This window comes from Scyliorhinus torazame, chromosome 2 (genome assembly GCF_047496885.1).
Source record: "Scyliorhinus torazame isolate Kashiwa2021f chromosome 2, sScyTor2.1, whole genome shotgun sequence".
In the NCBI taxonomy this organism is placed as follows: domain Eukaryota; kingdom Metazoa; phylum Chordata; class Chondrichthyes; order Carcharhiniformes; family Scyliorhinidae; genus Scyliorhinus; species Scyliorhinus torazame.
In genome coordinates, this window is record NC_092708.1 from 119,152,441 (window position 1) to 119,172,869 (window position 20,429).

The 20,429-nt window shown below is 38.7% G+C and overlaps 2 protein-coding genes and 1 long non-coding RNA gene across 5 annotated transcripts in view; 2 read left to right on the plus strand and 1 right to left on the minus strand.

Moving 5' to 3' along the window:
- Window positions 1-10,603, plus strand: part of metap1d (methionyl aminopeptidase type 1D (mitochondrial)) — a 253,955-nt gene extending 243,352 nt beyond the window's left edge. The window contains exons 8-10 of one of the 2 annotated variants that reach the window (XM_072475958.1): window positions 4,771-4,818; window positions 6,617-6,695; window positions 6,842-10,603. In XM_072475958.1, coding sequence (XP_072332059.1) covers window positions 4,771-4,818; window positions 6,617-6,695; window positions 6,842-6,926 — 212 coding nt within the window. In that variant the 3' untranslated portion in view covers window positions 6,927-10,603. The remainder of the gene's footprint in view (window positions 1-4,770; window positions 4,819-6,616; window positions 6,696-6,841) is intronic. The other variant, XM_072475962.1, reaches the window with a different exon arrangement.
- The window catches only part of LOC140391449 (uncharacterized), a 147,486-nt gene extending 128,571 nt beyond the window's left edge, over window positions 1-18,915 (minus strand). For both annotated transcript variants that reach the window (XR_011935081.1, XR_011935077.1), the window contains exon 1: window positions 18,667-18,915. This is a non-coding gene — a long non-coding RNA (uncharacterized lncRNA). The remainder of the gene's footprint in view (window positions 1-18,666) is intronic.
- On the plus strand, window positions 13,023-15,868 carry dlx1a (distal-less homeobox 1a). The gene is made up of 3 exons (XM_072475951.1): window positions 13,023-13,783; window positions 14,104-14,303; window positions 14,975-15,868. The coding sequence occupies exons 1-3, from the start codon at window positions 13,474-13,476 to the stop codon at window positions 15,224-15,226; spliced, it is 762 nt and encodes a 253-aa protein (XP_072332052.1). The 5' UTR covers window positions 13,023-13,473; the 3' UTR covers window positions 15,227-15,868.
- Window positions 18,916-20,429: the final 1,514 nt, after the last annotated feature.

The following is a 20,429-nucleotide window of genomic DNA, read 5'->3' on the forward strand; positions in this document are numbered from 1 at the left end:
TCCTCCATTGCCCCCAAACTCTCAAGGCCGCCACCACCACGGGGCTGGTGGAGTACTGCGCTGGCAGGAATGGCAGAGGCCCGGTTACCAGCGCCCCCAAGCTTGTGCCCATGCAAGAAGCCGCCTCCATACGCACCCATGCTGGACCCCCCCCCACCAGCCACTTCCTAATCATGGCTATGTTAGCCGCCCAGTAATAATTGCTAAAGTTCGGCAGCGCCAGCCCTCCCTCTCCCCGACTCCGCTCCAGCATTACCCTCCTCCCTCGCGGGGACTTGCACTCCCCCATACGAAGCCCGCTATAACTGTATTGATGACTCTTTTTATTTTAAGTGTTCCCTGAAGTCCCCTAATTTTATAACTAAAATAACTTTCTTAAATCCAAACCTGTATACCGTTGGCAATTTGGAAGAAAAACACCTTATTGTGTCCTTTCTCTCCCAGAAGTAAAGGTCCAGAATAGAAAATCTTTTCTCGAAATTCAGCCCTCTTAGTTCTGGAATCAGCCTCCTTGTTTCCTCTGGATTGCTTCCAGTAATATTATGCATTATGGAAGCCAAGTCTATACTCAGGGCTTCATCAAGGCCAGATATAACTTCAACATCACTTCTTTGACATAAATCAAACCTTAGCTATATACCTCAACATCTTATTTACTTTCTTGACCATGAACATCGAACTAACTGCTTTAGTGACCTAGCCAGCAAAACTCCCAGATTTCTTTCTTGCTTTGTTACATCAAGTTGTTGAGGTAATCTCAAATGATCCAAAGGACTTGGGCATATTAATAGATCAGATGTTTCTGCTTTCTGATTGCTATAGAAGCTAATGGTGATGTCTGTTTTGATTTTAAAATGTTTATGCTGATTTCACTACCAGTGCAGTGCCAAATTCACACTAGTGCCAATTTTGTAATATAACATTGCTAAATTGCAAATTGGCACTCGTACACCATATTGGCTCGACCCACTGTGTCTTACTGTGAATACATGTTTTGCTCGCTGCATAATAATCCAAGAAGTTGAGTGTTCAGACTTTTGTGTTTTGGTGCATTACATGAGGTTTCTATTTTATTAATCTATATTATATATCACAAAATAGATATGGATTTAGACTAACATAGCTTCTCCATTCAGACCAAATTTACAGTTATTCCTGTGATTCTATATTTTCTTCCTCAATTGTCCAGTCCTGTCCTATATTTATTGATCTGCACGTGAAGAACTTCCAAGCATCAGTCTTACCAGTTTGATCTTCTTTCCTAGTTTAATGAAATGGTGTTCCATATTTAGCTATTCTATACCATTTAGTATTGTGTACTTTAGTGAGATCCCTTCTTAATCACCACCTTTCAAGCAGTAAAAGCCTAAATTCCTCCAGTCTTTTTTTCTCAACTGATAATCTGACACTGGGGATCAAACTCATGACTTTTTCTGCACCACTTCTAGGGCTTGAATGCCTCCTTTGTGTTTTCATGACCAAAATTGCAGTCTGGTATGTTCAGACCAGAGCATTGTACAATGTAGCATGACATCCTCCAACTTAAACTCTACAAATTTGGCAATACAATTCATCATTCTGCTTTCTATGTTAATTGCTGCGGTGAAATGACTGGGCATACTAATTGTGAAATCTACTTAACCAACCCTAGATTCATTTCAATGTTTCTTATCCAGAGAGCAGTGGAGACAAGGTCAATGAATATTTTACGGCTGAGTTAGATAGGTCATTGATTGACAAGGGAGTCAAAGGGCATAAGGGGTAGTTGGGAAAGTAAAGGCCACAATCAAATCAGCAGAGCAAGCTTGAGGGACCGAATGGCCTCCTGCTACTCCTAATTCGTATATATGTACGTATGTATGTATGTTTGTTGTAGCTATTTCATCATCATTTATTGAGTAGATGTTCCTTATTATTTTCTTACAGTGTAGGATACTTTGTACTTAACCTGTATTGCATTCGATCTGCTATGCTCTGTGCAGTTATGTAGTTCATGTAACTCATTTTGTATGTCCTTGGCTAACTATTTGGATTTAACTGTTTCAGTTCTTTGTTTGACATTGTTTGAGAATTTTACGAGTTTGCGTTCAGCTTCTGAATCCAGGTTGTTAATATAAACTAGAAACGCCTGTCACTGACGCACCACATACACTACTTCTGTCCACTCAGACATTACTCCCAGATGTGAGTCAGATTCATGGAGTACAATGATGGGTGACCTGTGGATGACATTTGGGGTGTACTTACTTGAAAACAATGTTGCTGCTAGCAGATGCATAATTTTCTCTCTCTCTCTCTCTCTCTCTCCCCCCCCCCCCCCCCCCCCCCCCCCCAATCAAGTGGGAACCGCCTGACCTGTTGAGAACCGATAGCACCAGTTTTAGTCCTTACTGTTGCTGAAGAACAAAAGTGCTACCAAAAACCAGAATTCACATGATAGTTGGTCGGAAAAGGCTAACATCTGATATTAAGCGTTAAAAGTGTGGGGGTAGCACCTCAGGAAAATTGCTCACCAGAACTGGACTTTTTGTTCGTGAATATACAGAAGAGATGTCTTTGAAAATATATTATTCCTTTCTCAGAGTTACAAAGTCAATGTGCAGAGTGGACAGGGCATGCCCTGAATCCATCATCTTGCTTGTTCCAAAAACCAATTCAAATTTAAATTGAATTAGATTCATGGTCCCCATAAAAGAGACATACTGGATTCAAGCTGACATCTGATCTCACACTTCGTCCTTAGCCAAATGGGTGAGAAGAGATGATATTATGGTTGAAAACATCTCTGCTAATTTATGTTGGCGTTTGTTGTTCTTCCAGACAGAGCCAGAGGATTTTGGAAACTCCTTATTATAATAGTTATTGGTCCTTAATTGGCTTGCATGTTACGTGTCTTTTTATTTTCCTTGTTAATGGGACACAGTTCCTTGGATGCCTTTCATTATCTCACCCAATTATTCAAATGTATTTTTATTTTGGTGGGCTGTTCTAATATGGAGGGGTTGAAGTTTAGCCTTGGTGTACCTTCAAATGAAGCCTGCACACAATCACTGCAAACATGAGCTAGTTGGCAGTTACTAAGCACAGGAACCCTGGCTCATTTTACCTCAAGAGTACAGACTAAAAGACCCGTCCTTAACCCGGGAATGAGTGACACCCAACTGTCTTGATCTTATCACCTTCAAATTACCTAACTCAAACTAGGGAGCTTTCTATACTGTTAAAGATAAATGTTTTGGTACATTTCAGAAAATCCTACTACCATTGCTGCTGTCAAGCTAGGTGGTGTTTATGATTTTTCCCTGCTACATGTATCTGCACAGTGATCCCTTGCAGCTTAACTGGTTGGCCAAGCTGTGAACTAGTAGACAGCGTGCGGCAAGCACAATGGATCTGACACAGCATGAAACTATCTGATTTGAGACAAGCTGAGGGAACTGCTTCACAGTGAACTGTATAGAATCTTATAGCATATAGGAGGCCTTTTGGCCCATCAGCCCTCGCCCGGCTCTTTGTAAGAGCCACCAAATTCCTTTACTCTTTACCCCCCCATAAAGCTGCATAGCCTTTTGAAGTATATTTAATTATGTTTTGAACATTACTATATCTGCTTCCACCACCACTTCAGACAGTACATCCCAGATCATCATAACTTGCTGTGTTAAGAAATTACAACTCATTTCCCTTCTGGTTCTTTTGCAAAACATTGAACAGTAGGATCAGTGTAATTTTAAAATTTGCTTTTGATCTCTTTTTTAAAATAAATTTATTAGAGTACCCAATCATTTTTTTTTTTTTTGTTGAATTAAGGGGCAATTTAGCGTGGCCAATCCACCTACACTGCACATCATTTGGATATGGGGGCGAAACCCACGCAAACTCGGGGAGAATGTGCAAACGCCACACGGACAGTGACCCAGGGCTGGAATCTAAGCTGCAGTGCTAACCACTGCGCCACCGTGCTGCCCCTCGCTTTGATCTCTTAATATAATATTTATCGATAAGTGCTCAAAGCATTTCATTGTTTAAATTAGATTTGTGTGTTCGATTTGATGCTCTCCCTATGAAAAAATGCACATTACTAAAGTCAACCTGTCACCTGCTGGTTTATTTGGGCGTGCATTTAGAACTGTTTTCCTGGTTTTTTTTTTTTTAAAGTCAATATTTGTTAAATATAAACTTTACCATTTACTTTCTTTGAACAATCATGTTACTTTCCAAACAGGAACATATTTGCTGAAGTGAAGTTATTGATCTAGGCTTGATGCAAATTAAGTGCAATGCTTAATATTACAACCAATATTATTTCATTCGTGGAATTGAGAGAAAAAGCAATCCTTTTTTATCCTATTTGAACACAGCCGCTCCCATAATCGACTATTTTCTTATTAATAACTTTGAGTTTTTTTCACATGTGTTTTATTAATGGGACTTGTGTACTTTGTCCTGGGATGCTTTATATAACAAACAAGAAATTAACCTTTGAATTTTTTATTTGTAGACTAAGCATTGCAGTTATTTTAGATTATGAGAGATTTAAGTGTATTAACTCACAAACAACTGAATACAGATTTAGTCTGGTTAGACTTTAATTGCCATTAAAGGTTTTGATTCATTTGGAAGCAGGTGTAGATAGACATTGAGATAAATGCATTGTAATGCGTGAAGAACTTTCAGCATTCTATGTCATGTTGAGTTGTTAGGCTTGATATGCCTCTCAGATAACCAACATAAGTAACTCAGCAAACTTTGTTTCTGTCATTATAACAGCTAATACCAATGACCTGGTGATGGAAGAGGGAATGACGTTCACAATAGGTAAATATTGTCAACACTGTAGCTGATAACTTTCACTCCATAAAATGCATTTTCAATAGCCAGTCGGTGCAGGAATCTTAGAAAGCAAAATTGCTCTATACTTGTTCTGAGGAAATAACAAATTATTTAAGCTTGACAATGCCCATTAGGATGAAATTACCTCAAGTTACATGAGGTTTTTTCTGCCTTAATATTACTTAATCTTGACTTTTTTTTAAATTGCATTGATTTTACATTTATTAAAAGTTAATTTGCTGATATGTTATGAAGTAGTTCAGTTTTATTTTGCTTGTTTCGTCAGTTTATTTTTGTGGAATAAAATACTTAATGTTTGTGATTATCACACCATGTAGACTTTAGTGTGTAGTTTAACTATGTTATTCCCACTTCTTTCATTCACTTTATTGAAAAATAGCATTTTGTATATGTCATTATTAAAATGTTTCATAAGATCATAAGTGAAGGATGAGAAAGACCATTTAATCCATTGAAGCTCATCCCTTGAGTACAGAATAATAAGGGGTAATCTAATTGAGGTGACTAAGATGACCGAAAGAGTTAGTAGGGTGGATTGAAAGAAACCTTTCCTCTGGTGGAGGATTCCAAAACAAGGAGGCATAACCTTAAAATTAGAGTTAGCCAGTTCAAGGGTGATGTGGAAATCTGGAATGCTCTAAAGCACAGTTGAGACATCGAAAATTCAAAACTGAAACTGATAGATGTTTGTTCACCAAGCATATTAAGGGTTTCAGAATCTTTGCAGGTAGACATAGTTAAAAGAGAGACCAATCCTGATCTAATTGAATGGCAGAAGAGGTTTTCAAGGGGCTAAATGCCCTACTCCTGTTATTATGTTCTTAGTGCCCCATCTTTCCCAACCAAGCATTCAACTGTATTTTAAAACACTGATGCGTGGCAATTTAGCTGGTTTGGCTGAGCTGAGGCCACAACACTGCAGTATATCACCATTAACCATTATAATGTGGTTGACACAGCATGAAATAGAGTCAACATTCTGACATAAAGGCAGCTAAGAGAACTACTTTACATTGATTTATGTAACAGTAACATTGGGGTAAAGTTTTGAAATTGGTTCTGAATCTATTAATAAACTATTTAATGGATATAAAACCATCCATATAATGTATTTTGCACAGCCCTAATATTTTGACCCTGGAACCCTGATTAGAAGATTATACTAAACATTACTGAGTCTTGCAAAGTAGAAGTTCTTCATAGAATTTACAGTGCAGAAGGAGGCCATTCGGCCCATCGAGTCTGTACCGGCTCTTGGAAAGAGCACCCTACCCAACACCTCCACCCTATCCCCATAACCCAGTAACCCCATCCAACACTAAGGGCAATTTGGGACATTAAGGGCAATTTATCATGGCCAATCCACCTAACCTGCACATCTTTGGACTGTGGGAGGAAACCGGAGCACCCGGAGGAAACCCACGCACACACGAGGAGGATGTGCAGACTCCGCACAGACAGTGACCCAAGCCGGAATCGAACCTGGGACCCTGGAGCTGTGAAGCAATTGTGCTATCCACAATGCTACCGTGCTTGTTCACGTATATTTTAACTTTACTTTTCACTTTAAAAAACAATCCCTTCAGTCCTACTTTCCAGGCATGCTATTTAATTTAAAATCTTCAAATATAACACTAATGTTGTCTTCTAACCTTCTAACTACATTTTTACTTTATTATGTTGCGCATAAGTAATCATAAAAGAAAATGCATTTGGCATCTGTGGTTGCATTTCCTTTGATAGATGTATGTTTTCATTCTAGAACCAATTCTCATGGAGGGATCCACAGAATTCCGAATTTTGCAGGACGGGTGGACGGCAGTGTCTGCTGATGACCTTAGGTGCTAATAATTACTTCTAAGTTTCTTCTGTTTTAGGAATTATGTTTTATCTTACCAATATTTGTTACCATTCTCAATATATCTGCTATATTATTTCGCCAAGTAGAGCATTTTTAATATATCTTCTTAAATTCTGTTATTTTAAGATCTGCCCAGTTCGAACATACTATAGCAATTACATCAAAAGGAGTAGAAATTCTAACCAAGTTGCCGGAGGAAGATCAAGGATAAACAGGACAGAGTGTTTCAAGACCGCACTGTTATTAACGTTGCTGATGGACACTGTGTTCACTGGAGTCAGGTCGAAGTTGACTGAAGGAAATTTGTCGCATTTGGAATTCGATACTTCTCCCATGAAGATAGTTTTTGATATAGCATGTTTACTGCGTCGTCCTAATAAATGTTTTGAAAATAATGACCCAGTAAATTTTGTATTATGTGCATTGCAGCTAGTCGAGAAAATGTCAAATGCTCCATGGAACGTTGTGTAGATGTGCGTTGAGACGGATCAGCCCTTATTCGCTTTGCTGATGGGATGGAAGAGTACGAAACAGCTTTAACCACCAAGTTAGGATGCTGCATAGCCATCCTTTTGCAGTTTGAGGTTAAAACCGGTTTTAAAAGGAAAGTGCAACTTCTACATACGTTTACATGAAGAACTGAGTTGAATTGACATTAAAACTAAAGAGCAGCCGCTGAAAGGAACCATCTTTATATTCAATAGGCAAAATCAATTTTAAAAAACGCTGCGTGTGGCAAGTTTAGCCGTACTGGTATTTACAGATTGAAGAGCACATTATAAACCATTTGTTATTTACACATGGAATTAACTATTTCGACAACAAATAATTACCAACTAAAATGTGAATTGCTCTAAATTGTGCGGAACCTGAAGAAGGAACAGTATTTTGAATATCTTTATAACTCATTTTGTTAAATATGTTGAATGTCATTGTTCAATGGCTCGGGACTGACTGGTTGAAAAGTTTCTATCATATGTTGGCCAAACGTGAGATAAGATGGTCATCGGATAATCGTAACAATCAGTAGAATTAATGTAAACCCTTCTGTTTCCAGACAATACATTTCATTCGCTTTTAATGCTCCAACCATTTTTGTAAGTTGCTGGTGACCTTCCAATTGCACAAATCATTTTCACTATCGTTCTGAACGTGTGGAAATCTGTAATTAAGCTGATGACGACAGGAATTATTAGTCCCATTCAAAATGGTGGGTTATCAGTCTATATATTACAGAGAAAGGGCAGGCGAAATCGTTAGGCTTTCAAAGTGTTCATTAAAACATTGATTAGCGATGAGCTGCAATATAATTAGTCATGAATGCACAGAAGACAGATAACAAAAGAAACAAGTGATTGGATAAACTAAAATGGTAAAACTGTATTTTTTATAATATCATCGCCATGTATTTAATTTTGTAATGAAACAGATTAATCAGTGTGCTCCTCCAGTTATCTTTAGGATTTGACTATTCCTCCGGATAGTTGGGTTGATACGTTATCGGTAAATGTAGTATTTTATTGCCAACTCCCTTCGAATCTGAAAGTACATTTTCTGTGTTTGGGAAATCAATCGAGATAAGGTCATGGGTCACTTAGTTGGTTTCAGCAATTGTCTGGGGTTTTATTTGTAAAAATACACAAAAGCTGAATCAATGAATGAATTTCAGGGATCGCTCATGCCTTAACCGTGATTGTCGAAACTTTCTACCTTTGTTATGTCTCTAAATTAATATGCAACCTAGAACTCATTTAAACATCTATCACTTCGTGGATGTATCTCGAGCTGACGTTTCATACCACAACCACTTGTTCCTATTTTGCTCAGTCAGCAGAGACCAACTTCTCTTTTATTTCCGAGATGTAGGTAAATCTTGTCACTGAACCTATCGCGACATACTGGCATTTGCCTACTGTAAACCGAACCTGTCCTAACGGTAATTATGATAAATCGGTAAAGAGCATTTATGTAATCAATGATGTTTTACATTGTATGTGTATTGCACGTTTACTGTTGTAGAATCCTATGTACTCAAAATAAAACTGCGTTTTTCAGCTTTTTGGCAACCCATTTTCAGTACAACTGAAATTAAAATAAGTGATCACTGCAAGAGGGTAAAGTTTCATATGAAAGCTTTGATTAAGTGTTTGTAAAACTTCTAGTATTAAGCTTGGAAGAGCGAATTCCATGGGTACATATCACCTGGGCGGCATGGTGGCACAGTGGTTAGCACTGCTGCCTCACAGCTTCAGGGACCCGGGTTCAATTCCGGCTTGGGTCACTGTCTGTGCAGAACTTTCTCCCCGTGTCTGCGGGGGTTTCCTCCGGTGCCCAGGTTTCCTCCCACAGCCACAAAGATGTGCAGGTTAGGTGGATTGCTATGCTAAATTGCCCTTAGTGTCCAAAAGGTTAGGTGGGGTTACGGTGATAGGGTGGAGGCGTGGGCTTAGATAAGGTGCTCTTTCCGAGGGCCGGGTAAGACTCGATGGGCCGAATGGCCTCCTTTTGCACTGTAGGGATTCTATGATTACACTGTAAAAGACAGACAAAACTGCCGCTTATATCCAGCAAGGAAATAATAATCCATTACCTAGAATGGTTTGGCTGGGTTCCCTCGTCGCATATACAATGTCTTACAGTTTGTTTACACGCTCCCTTTCACGGGTTAAAATTGTCCTGTTGAACGTTAACGCCATTTTATTTTAAATTCGTGTATTTATTGGGAACAAATCAACTTGTTCAAACCAAAGAATTTTTCATCTTTCTTATTGAACCCTGGTTCTTAATGTTAATCCTTTTATGATTGGGGGTAAAGGTCGTAAAAGAATTAAATGTGCAGAAACGAGATGTCACTTTAATTGTGCATGTAATTAACTCATTAATTCTAGAACGCGCTTGCAGATAGCCATGCCTTGTGTGTAGGTGTTTGTAAACACGCTAACCGTTAAATATCATACTTACCACGGCGCTGTGTTTGTTGTTAATTATGGTTTTATAAGAAGTATATTTATTTCCAAGTTTGACCGGCAGATTTCTTTGGAATACTTGTGACTAAGCAAACAAGTTAAAATATTACAAGCAGATCCTATATTGAACACACTTTTGATGTCATTAAAGCTGCTCTTGTGATCAGCAGCTCTCGTTTTACAACTGACTTTGCAAACAGTCGTGGTCAGACATTAATTGGTCAGTTTTCACACGGAAAGAGGAAACCCAAAGCGTTTAAGTGCGACGATGATGGATCAATACATACACGTATAGATTTGTTGCGCTGTAGATTTTTCTCGGTTTAAAACCTTGGGCAAAATGGGTCTTGGTGCTGTTGGGATTCGTGTGGCATCTGGACACAATCACACACACGTCGGAAGAATTAAGTAAGATTGTCACGTTAGCCCCGAGTGGATTTCAGAGCAGATTAATTCTGCCTGTTTACAAGATCTTTAGATAAAAACGTCTCTGTTCATTTTGAATATTAGAGGAATTGAACCAAATCGACAACTAAACTGTTCGTGGTATAAGTTTCATCTGAAACAGGTGCTGAATTCTTTCTGTTTTAGCTGGTGATAGATTCAGAGACAGGTCTCTTCAATCCAGGTCGAAAAGTGTAGATTTGTACTGAATTCCTCGCTGAGGGAAATGCAGCAGATTCTAGCTATTGTCGAGATTACGAAAATGTGTTAACTTCTTTTTCCCTCCTATTTCCTTACTGTGCGAAGTAAACAGTTGTAACGGGTTGTAATTCAATTAAAAGCTGAACCACGTGTAAAATATTTTTAATGGAATAATTTGCTATATCCTCAATAATATCAATGTAGTTTAATGTAACATTGCTGAAACATTTGTTGAATCGAATATATTGGAAATAAAACATGTTTTCATTGAACACTGCACATGGTTTAACTAGACTTTCTCAAGATTGGATATTGGTTCAAAGCTCATAAAAATACGATACTTCTCCAACTAAAGTATAAGTTTGGAAAATGTGGTTTTTATTTGGCCTGTAGACTCTTAAATGGATATATTTTGCACGTTTCCCGTTGCTGTAAACAAAACACACACTAATAAGCTTCGTTGGCAGCGAGAGATGTTGAACATGCCTGCAGTACAAATATTTTTATGAACCTAACACATGAATAAATATGCATATCAATTTGTGGAGCCGCAATTTTAGTGTTTAATTGGCTTGGCCGAGGACAGACTTATTCAAAATACAGAATAGACCGAAACAGTTGATTGTAATTAAATATTTCATTCAGGGTCCGGGCACTGTTTCTGCAGCTGACGTAAATTTTCACGGTCAGTTCTTCAGTGTTTTACTGCAGTTCTCAATCGGTGATGCTAGGTGAAGCAGAGTTTTCACTTGGTGATACTGTTGGGAAAATTTATTAACAGCGGGACAGTAAAAATGTGAATTCAGTGACGCTTCTGAAACAGTTGTGCAGAAGCAAAGGCAATTACTTCAGTGTTACTGAAAAGTTGTCATTTATCTTCACAACCTGTTTAATAAGATGCTTTTTCATTTAAGACTTTTTTTCATTTATTGGACGAAAACATGGCATCTCCTCCAAATTTCGTACATTTTAAAGACGAATTCCAGTTGATTTAAGTACAAGAAAATATAACAATATTGAAGAACACAAATGTGCGCCGTCGATGATTGCGAGTGTGCATCTCACCTCCCGTTGTAAAAATGCAAGTGTAAACGGCCATTTGCTAATTTGGTGGAAGCACATTTATATTGAGAATCCTGTTTTGTAGCAATTCGTAAGAACTCGCTACTCAACTGTTTTGCGTTATCAATGGTGTAGAACTTGAGAAGTAAATGCATTTTTATCGTTACATGGAACGACTTTGTTAAGTTACGATATTATGTAATGACTACCGTTAGATTACAGATAAACAGAGAATTTGATCAGCCACTGTCTACATTAGGTGAAAGCGCAAACATCATCCGATTTCCCCCATCGAAAAGGAGGGAAATCGTATAGAATGGTTATGGAAGAAAATGTCCACAACTTCGAAAATCGAAATCGACATTTTATCATTGAAAAATATCTGTGCGTTAAAAATCACTTAAGCTTTTAATACTCTTTATTCCAGATGTACGCATTTGTATTACATCAGCCATGGCTTACACTTACTGACCGCCAGCGTCTCATCAGGATTCAAATTACACCGTTTATCGCTGTATGTGAAGTATTTAAACCCGAAAATGCATTTTAAGTACCTTTTATTCGCCCTTCAAACAAAACAGTGCAATTAATCTCCCACATTGAAGTATGCTTTTCTGGATATTTCATATCATTCGCGGGTCGCATGTGGCATACAAAAACCTCCGTATATCATCAATATGCTGCATGACATTTTTAAATCTGATGCCCGCATACAGGCATCTCTATGCTATGGTTTGGGCTCACTTGTTTAACGATGAAAGGATTGGATGTTGCAATTGGTGTTAAATATATGGCTAATTATGCGTATGAAAATTAAGTATCAGAGTTATGCTAATAGGAGCCGCCTTCAGCTGTTTATCAGAGCTCTTGAGACTGGCATTTAATCAAATGATTCAGTAACTGCTGCATATGCACGTGTGCTCTCACCGTTTCACTCCATGGTAGCTGCAGTTTCGTTGCATCACAAGCGATATCTTGTTAAATACTACAGTAAATATTTTTTTAAGTGAGTACAGCGTTCAACAAACTTTTTAATCCTATATTGTTGCTCACATGCTTTGATTTTATTGTAAATTGCATGTTTATGTTAGTCCTTACAATGATGGAGCAGTAACACAGTTGGAATAGTTCGGCCGTTTGCTAGATTTGCCATTAATCTATATTTTCCCCCATTCTAATTCAGCTTTGAGCAAAGGAAAATCTCCGGATAGGTTTCTACAGATCATTAAAATATGAGATTAGCTCCGGTTTCTTTACAGAGCAAGTTATTATACCATCCCCAACACATTACGATCAAGTTCTGTTAATTTCTAATTCAGTACATCATAACGCCAAATTTATAGCGCCAAATTCGTCTCGAACATTATGAAAGCTTTGAGCAACGAGTTACTTTGTGAAGTGCAGTGGTTGTTGTTAAGATGAAGATAATGCAATAAATAAGTTTCCTCTATGTCAGATCTTAAATGCAATAAAAAAACTGCATTCATGAAGCGTAAAATTAACAAAACATATCTTGCAGCAGCTATTAATACTGTAAGATCATGTCATTAAAATCATAACGTGTTTTTGGAGATTTACAAAACGCATTAGTGTGTGGCGGTTATGTGTCATTTTAAAATGATCAGCAAAAAAAAACTCAGTTGAGGTCATAAAACTACGACTTTGTGTTTGCAACAAAACGTTTTGTAATGGTCTGATGAGCGATGTTCGCCAGAGCCTTTACTTTGGAATGACTAAACTCTTTGGGCCAGTTCCTCTGCACAGTCTCAGGCCGCCCTTTCCACCCACAACCTTCTCCTCGGCTCTGCCAGAGCCAACCTCGCATTTAGCCAATCAGAAGGGCACGTGGTGAAAGGGAACCTATCAGCGAGCAACATCGATGAATATTCATGAGCTATCGAGTCAAACCTTTCAGGCGAGTTTGTGTGTATTCACAGCATCATGCCTCGACTTTGTCAACCCAAAAACTCCATTTTCTTATGAATGGAGAGTGAAAAAAACCAGATTCGCTTAAATTGGGATCCTTCTCGGCCGGAGGGAGTAGTGGAAGGAAAAGACGTGAAGTGACAAGCTGGGAGGCGAACGATGACCATGACTACACTGTCAGAAAACCTCAACAGCCCCGTCTCAAGTAAAGCAGTTTTTATGGAGTTTGGGCCACCAAGTCAACAAATGTCGCCTCCCATGTCTCACGGACATTACTCCATGCACTGTTTACATTCTGCCGGCCACTCTCAGCATGACAGCTCCTACAACACCGCTTCATCCTTCTCACGATCTCTGGGTTACCCCTATGTCAACTCAGCCAACAACCATTCCACTAATCCTTACATCAATTCAGTGCAATCGTACCAAAACAACTCGAATCTGGTCCATACACGGTTAGAGGACACAGGTAAGAACGGCAGTATCAGTCACTTGCTAAACCTAATTGCTGTAAAATAGATGAGAAAGAGGCAGTGTGCTGCAGCAGTATTTGAACCAGCCCAGCGAGGAAATTTGTAACACAGAAGTTCGCATCATTCTGCCTCTGATCTTTGTAATTATTTATTGCGTAATACTATAAACAATGCATGCAATTATGGGTAATTATACGTAAACCGTCGCTAGTAAAAATAGACAAACTTTTAACTGCTGTGTTAAGTACGTTGTTGTTCTGTTGCAGGTAATTGTGTATTGGATTTGCATTGCTATGTGTATTTTTCTCTCTTTCAGGAGCAGAGTCGGATAAAGGTACGGTGGTGGAGAGTGGGGAAGTCAGGTTTAATGGGAAAGGGAAAAAAATCCGCAAACCCCGAACCATTTATTCCAGTCTCCAGCTGCAGGCTTTGAACAGGCGGTTCCAACAAACTCAATACCTAGCTCTGCCTGAAAGAGCCGAACTTGCTGCTTCTCTGGGCTTGACACAGACACAGGTAACGGAGATATTAAACTAAAAATGCAAAGCTCTTCTCCTCGGCCCAACCTTAACATCGAATAAATCACACTGCCGAGCAAAACCAGGCATCGGTAACATAAACCCCTGGCAACTTCAATGCAGAGTTCAGGAGAAGTTTAAGCTAAAACAACACCAGTGTGCCTTCCCAGGCATACATCCAAGTATGTGTTTACATCTGTGGAAGTTTGAAGCATTGCAATAAAATGCAACTCAAATCCATAAAATGACAGACATGGGGACGATTCACACACACGCACCAACAATCTGCCCATTAAAGAGAATGCATTGTGGATCGTATATTTTGCACCGTAGCGAATTGTTTGGGAAACAATTTCAACAAGTCACTACAAGAAATGCGCCATGTTGCTCAAATTATAACATATTTCCCATCTGTTGTCTGAGGTGTCTAGGAGAACTCATTCGTGTGGCTGAATATGACTGCTTGATACGAAGGGCTTTTTTGTTAATATTTTGGAATTAATTAAGGTAACCGGACATTGAAAAGAACATGACCTTTCAAACATGTGTTAGTTTTAGCATTTATATTCTTGTATCGACACATGTTTATATCCATATAAGACGAGTGAAAGTCTTGCCCGTTGTATTTTAAAGTTTGAATACTTAAAACATGTTTGTTATATTATACAGGTAAAGATTTGGTTCCAGAACAAGCGCTCTAAGTTTAAAAAGCTGATGAAACAGGGTAATGGTGCATTAGAGAACAGCGCCCTTGCTAATGGTAGGGGCCTATCTGGATCCTCCCCTCCAGTTCCACCCGTCTGGAACACCTCATCTGCCGGCAAGAACTCCACAGGGACCCCGGGCAACTACATCCCTAGCTACACATCGTGGTATCCGCCAGTGCACCAGGAATCTATGCAGCAGCCCCAACTGATGTAAGATAACCGCCCTCGCCCTGTTTTAAGCAAGGACAATAAACCAAGAAAGCAATTTCTGAACTGTACCATGCCCTGAGCAGACACGCACAGATGTGATGCGGAGCGAGTTCCCTGTTCTGCCAGCTGACAGCTCGGCGAAGTCTCGATCAGCTCACGTTCAGAGCAGACCGCCAGCACCAGGACTCTGGGGCGTAATCCCTGGGACAGCTAAAAAGCCTTTGTTGCAAATTCCTTGTATTCATCCTATTCTGAAATAGGCAGGCTTTGTTTGGAGTACCGTCTCCCCATTTGGGATTTTAGGTCTGTAAACGAATGACTGGTTATGCAGCGCAGAATTCATGACAGTGGGAAGTTCTTACTGTACGCAGTCACCGTTTTTGTACATAGTATTATTTAAATATGTTGCACAGATTTAGAGGGTTTTTTGGGTTTTGTGTGGAGTATACATGATACATTGTGAAATGGGATCTTAATATTTACCTGTGAAATTGAAACGTGATGCTGAAAAACACTGTGTCTAGCGTTCTAAATGTAAAGGTTTAGTTTTATATTGATAATGTTAACTTATTGCTTTGTATCTTTGAATCTTTGTAAATATATTATAAAGTCCATTCAAAGACAGTAAAATTATGATTTTAAACAACGTCGGTTGCAATATGAAAGCCTCTGTGTGCTCATTCCAGCTAAATTAACATAGAACTGTAAGGAATTCGTGACATAATACATTTACTATCATCCCACTGGTTTCAATAATTCCTTCTTCTCCACTATACAAATTCCAAAGTCCAGGCGAAGTGATCAAATAATAGTCTCAGTCTGTGAGCATTGGCTACTCGGAAAAGCGAATGAACTTTCCACATATATATTTTTCAGGTGGCAGCAACATTTATATTTATATTTAAATACAGACCGGCTCAACGGGCTCTCCTTAAAGTTACCTACCGAATTTCACCTCATGTTGTTTCGTTATAGATTAACTGCTGGATGACCCAAACTTGGGAATCGAAGCTATTGCGCTTTAAATAATATAATTTCGCATTGTATCTGACCACCCCTACCGCTCATGATGTGGGGTCGGATTATTTTGTTACAGTCAAACGTTAGTTTCAGTGTCACGTCTAACCTATGCTACTTTAAATTGGGTGCAATTATTTTTGCAGCAATTAAAGCACTTATTGCTTTTCAGTCGTGTCTATCGCACTTATACGCTCTTTTATATATTTCTTGGTGTACAATAAATCTCTTTTTCAGCGTTGAATGACAGGAAGCCACTACTATGTCAACTAAACAATGGACAGGAGAAGCAGGTGCTGCAGGGGGAAAAAAACCTGCGGTTTGTTGAGAGGAGTTGAAAGCTGAGTCATTTCTACAAGGGACAAATTGGGAACTTCAAAGGAACTGTTGTTTGGGGACGATGGGCTAACTGCGCTTTTTCAGCAATATGTGCCCCATTTATTCTCAACATCTTGGGAGAACTGGAAAAGATGCCAATATTACCCAAACTGGTGACTTTAGAGAAGCCATTCAATCAAGCCATGTCCCCATTAATCCCCTAAACTCATTATTCCCAGATATATAACTATATGCCCATTTGTGTGCATATATGTGCATACCATGCAGGCACATGATATGTGCATATAGTCTGTGTACGGACATGTGCGTTGCACAGACTACAACAAACTTTAATATAGCCCCGTGCCCAGGATCTACTGAAATATAACGAAGTAATGGCATTATACAAAAGTAAGCAAGTAAATAAACATGGATTAAACAGTGTTTGCTTTTCTAGAATTAACTAATTCTAAGAAAAATTGCTTAAAGATTTTATTGTTGAAATCTCGAGTGCACATGAAATGTATTGAAGCGGCGCTGCCCGTTACACATGACAGTTTTAAGATGTCTCAACTTAAATCAGCAGCTTGGCTGAGAACGTTCTAGAAATTAAAACGCGGACCGTTTAATCTCGTGTTCAAGATTAACGATGATAACTTTTTTGTGTGAATTTAAGATTTTATACAAAACTTTTCTGTAAACTAAGCTTACACCTTAGCGAGCAGCAAATGGATGTATTCTGCCAAAAGCTCCAAATGCGCATACAGCTGCAACCAAGAGGCTCGGTATTATTACTCTGTATTCTCTACTTGATTACAAGCCGAGGCCATCAAACGGACTATAATTACAGTAATTTTGAGTTTATTTATTCTAATGTAGTTTCGTATCATTTGGGGTAATTATGAGCAATTTCTTTTCGCCCGGGGAATCTTTGCATTAACAAAAGAGTAGCAGTGAAAGCCACATTTGAATAGCATTGAGAAAGAAGAACCAAACTAAAATAGGTGTGCTTCCATCTTTGAAATTCAGAACTAGGTTTATCATGAGGTCTGCAAATTGCTTGCAGGTGTATGGAGGAGAATTGTCAATGGGAAACTATTCAAAATGAGTAAGACACAATGAAAAGAGTAACGGGAATGGCGCTCTCTCGCCCTGGCTCTCGCCTACCTTGATTTAACAACTAATGGTCAAAGCCACAGAGATGTCAATCTATTGCAACAAAAAACAAGGACAGGTAAACCTTGTGTTTAAAAGTATCCGATGTGACAAGTCGACACGTATTTGCTCTTTACACAACTGGAAATCTTATTTCTACCCCACGTTTTTCAATGTTTCCATCCGCGGTTAGAATGTTTAAGCTATCCCCAAACATTTTTGCATTTCTTTCCGTCCCCGGGGGAGAGGGGGGGGGGGGGGGTCGATTTCACATCAACGGAAAACTCCAAGAAGAAAATTCTATTTAAAAAAAACGGCAGCAATGCAACCAAAGAGCGCAGCAGCCGTGGTAACATCCACCATTAAAGAATATTAGAATTCACGTGGGCACATCATTTGAATAGTAACTGTTATTTTTTTTCCGAAAACGCTAGCATTATGTATAAGAAACATGTTTAAAAGATAGTTGCGTCCGGAGCATTTTATATCACATGCTAAAACGGCTGGACCGTAATATAGAACAATTGTCGAACATAAATCAAATTGTTTACGGCTGTGAGTCAAATGATAGGAACATGTTTTGTCGATTCGAATCTCTGACAGTATTTGCTACAAAACGGGGGTTAGTGTTACTCCAGAATCTCTGATGAGTCGTTTAATGGACAGAACCCTTTATCTGCGCAAAATCTTTATTTAAAAAAAACAAAGCCCGCGACTTCAATCGTTTAAGGGACGATTCGCGACACTTCCAAATGTTTATGCCTTAATAAAATGATTTAATCATATACCCGTCGCCATACCTAGTTTTTTTTTCCAATTCGACCAAACATTAGTTCCCTCAGAAAAATGTATCCATCGCTTTCGACCACCTATTTCAGCCTGGGAAGGACCCCCACATTTTATGCATGCTGTTTAAACGTACTGACTGGTAGAAAAAGTAGTCGATACACTTACCTTATTCTTTTCAGAGAACCTGGTCGTATTTTTTTTACTAAGTCATGGTGTCAGGATTTGCTATTAAGATAAGAGAGAGAGAGAAAAAAAACATCTGATGTGAGTGTATTCCTGCCAGTAGATCCGCTAAACGGCTCAAAATCAGGAGGCGGCTGCAGAATATGATTGCATTTCTGCTATAGCCTCTGTCTTTATAGCTGATGAAAAAATTGCAGATTATTAGCATAAATGTTTACTCTTCATTACGCTGATGACATTCTGCTCTCGAGAACTTGGTAATCTTTCGAAATTATGAGCAATTTTTAAAAAAATGTAGAGCACTGCGTTTACCATGCAATTCAAGCTATTCTGCGTAGGCTCCAAACGGATATAATTATCGAGGAGTCAAGATGTTATGCTAAAAACTATGCATTGATATTCCCATTTATTATGTACATACAACTTTGACAATGTTGATGCTTGAAATAGCAGGAAATTGTCTTGCGCAAAAATTACAGTCCATATTAGGACATGTGAAATTGCGAAGAATTATATAGTAATTGCAGGCTTTCAGCTTCGAGAGCCAGAAAGCTCAAACTCGAGCGAATGTGGATAAAATTACAGTTGTGTTTCAGTGCAAAGTTTAGGGAGGAAATTCTAAAAAAAAAAATCCAAATTGACTATCCAGGATTCCGGAAGTGCCTATGCCACATGACATAAGATTGTTTGAGGGCGCGCCTAAATCTAACAACTATTTGAACTTCTTCTAATGTCTCTTTCCCAGTCAGAATGAAGACCCACACACAGGACCTATAGATAGACATGGATGTGTCAGATATCAAAAAGGGGTCGGGTTGTCTGGGAGTGCGGATATCCCTAGTTATACCATCCCCAGGGTATTCTTGTAAGGAGCCTCAACTTGACAGCCCCAGGGAAGGAACGGAACATCTTGTAATGCAGCAATCACTGCCAAAGTACGGCCTTATTCCTGAAAACGCTTCGACTTTTAATACTTCTGGTTGCCCTATCGAGTTTTTCAACACAACGAAATGAGTAACCAATATTTACAAAATAGAAACGATTCTTTAAGCTGACGTTTTCTAAAGCCATGTTGTTATGTCTAATCTTATCAGCGTCGATAAGATCTAATGTGTACATGACGACCTAATTCATTTTGCACGGCAATGTCGGTTTAGCATTTTTTGGACCTTTTTGTTCAGCTGTAATGGCAAACCGAATATTTTCAAGGAACTGTTTTTTTCCTGTGCTTGCCTACATAGATCACATTTCAGACTAATTAACAATTAGTCTTCCACTGTGCCGCAACCCTTTCTAAAAATGCATCAGATTTTATGAGGAAAATAATTGAGAACATTTCATGTTTTAAAAAATGTTTTATTACTGGGTTCCTGTGCAGCCCATTGAGAAAGAGACCCCTCGCTCCTTTGAATGGAAACTGTGAGGTTAACTAATATCCCCACCCAACACATGTACATTTCAGCGTAGTTAGTTTAAATCATTGATTACAAATCAAACACATTGTTTTAATTCTATCGATTTCTAACATAGATGATCCCTTGTTTCCGAAATAAAACACAGACGTCTCGATTACATCCATATGCATTAAACCAAACAGGAAATTATATTAAAGAAATGTAAACACTATTCAGGGGATCCTATCCTTGGGTTATTTCTGTGTTATCTGGTCAATTACAAGAACAAAATAAAAGGTTAGACAGTCGAACTGAATATTGTAAGAATTATATTTTAACCACACTTTAGAC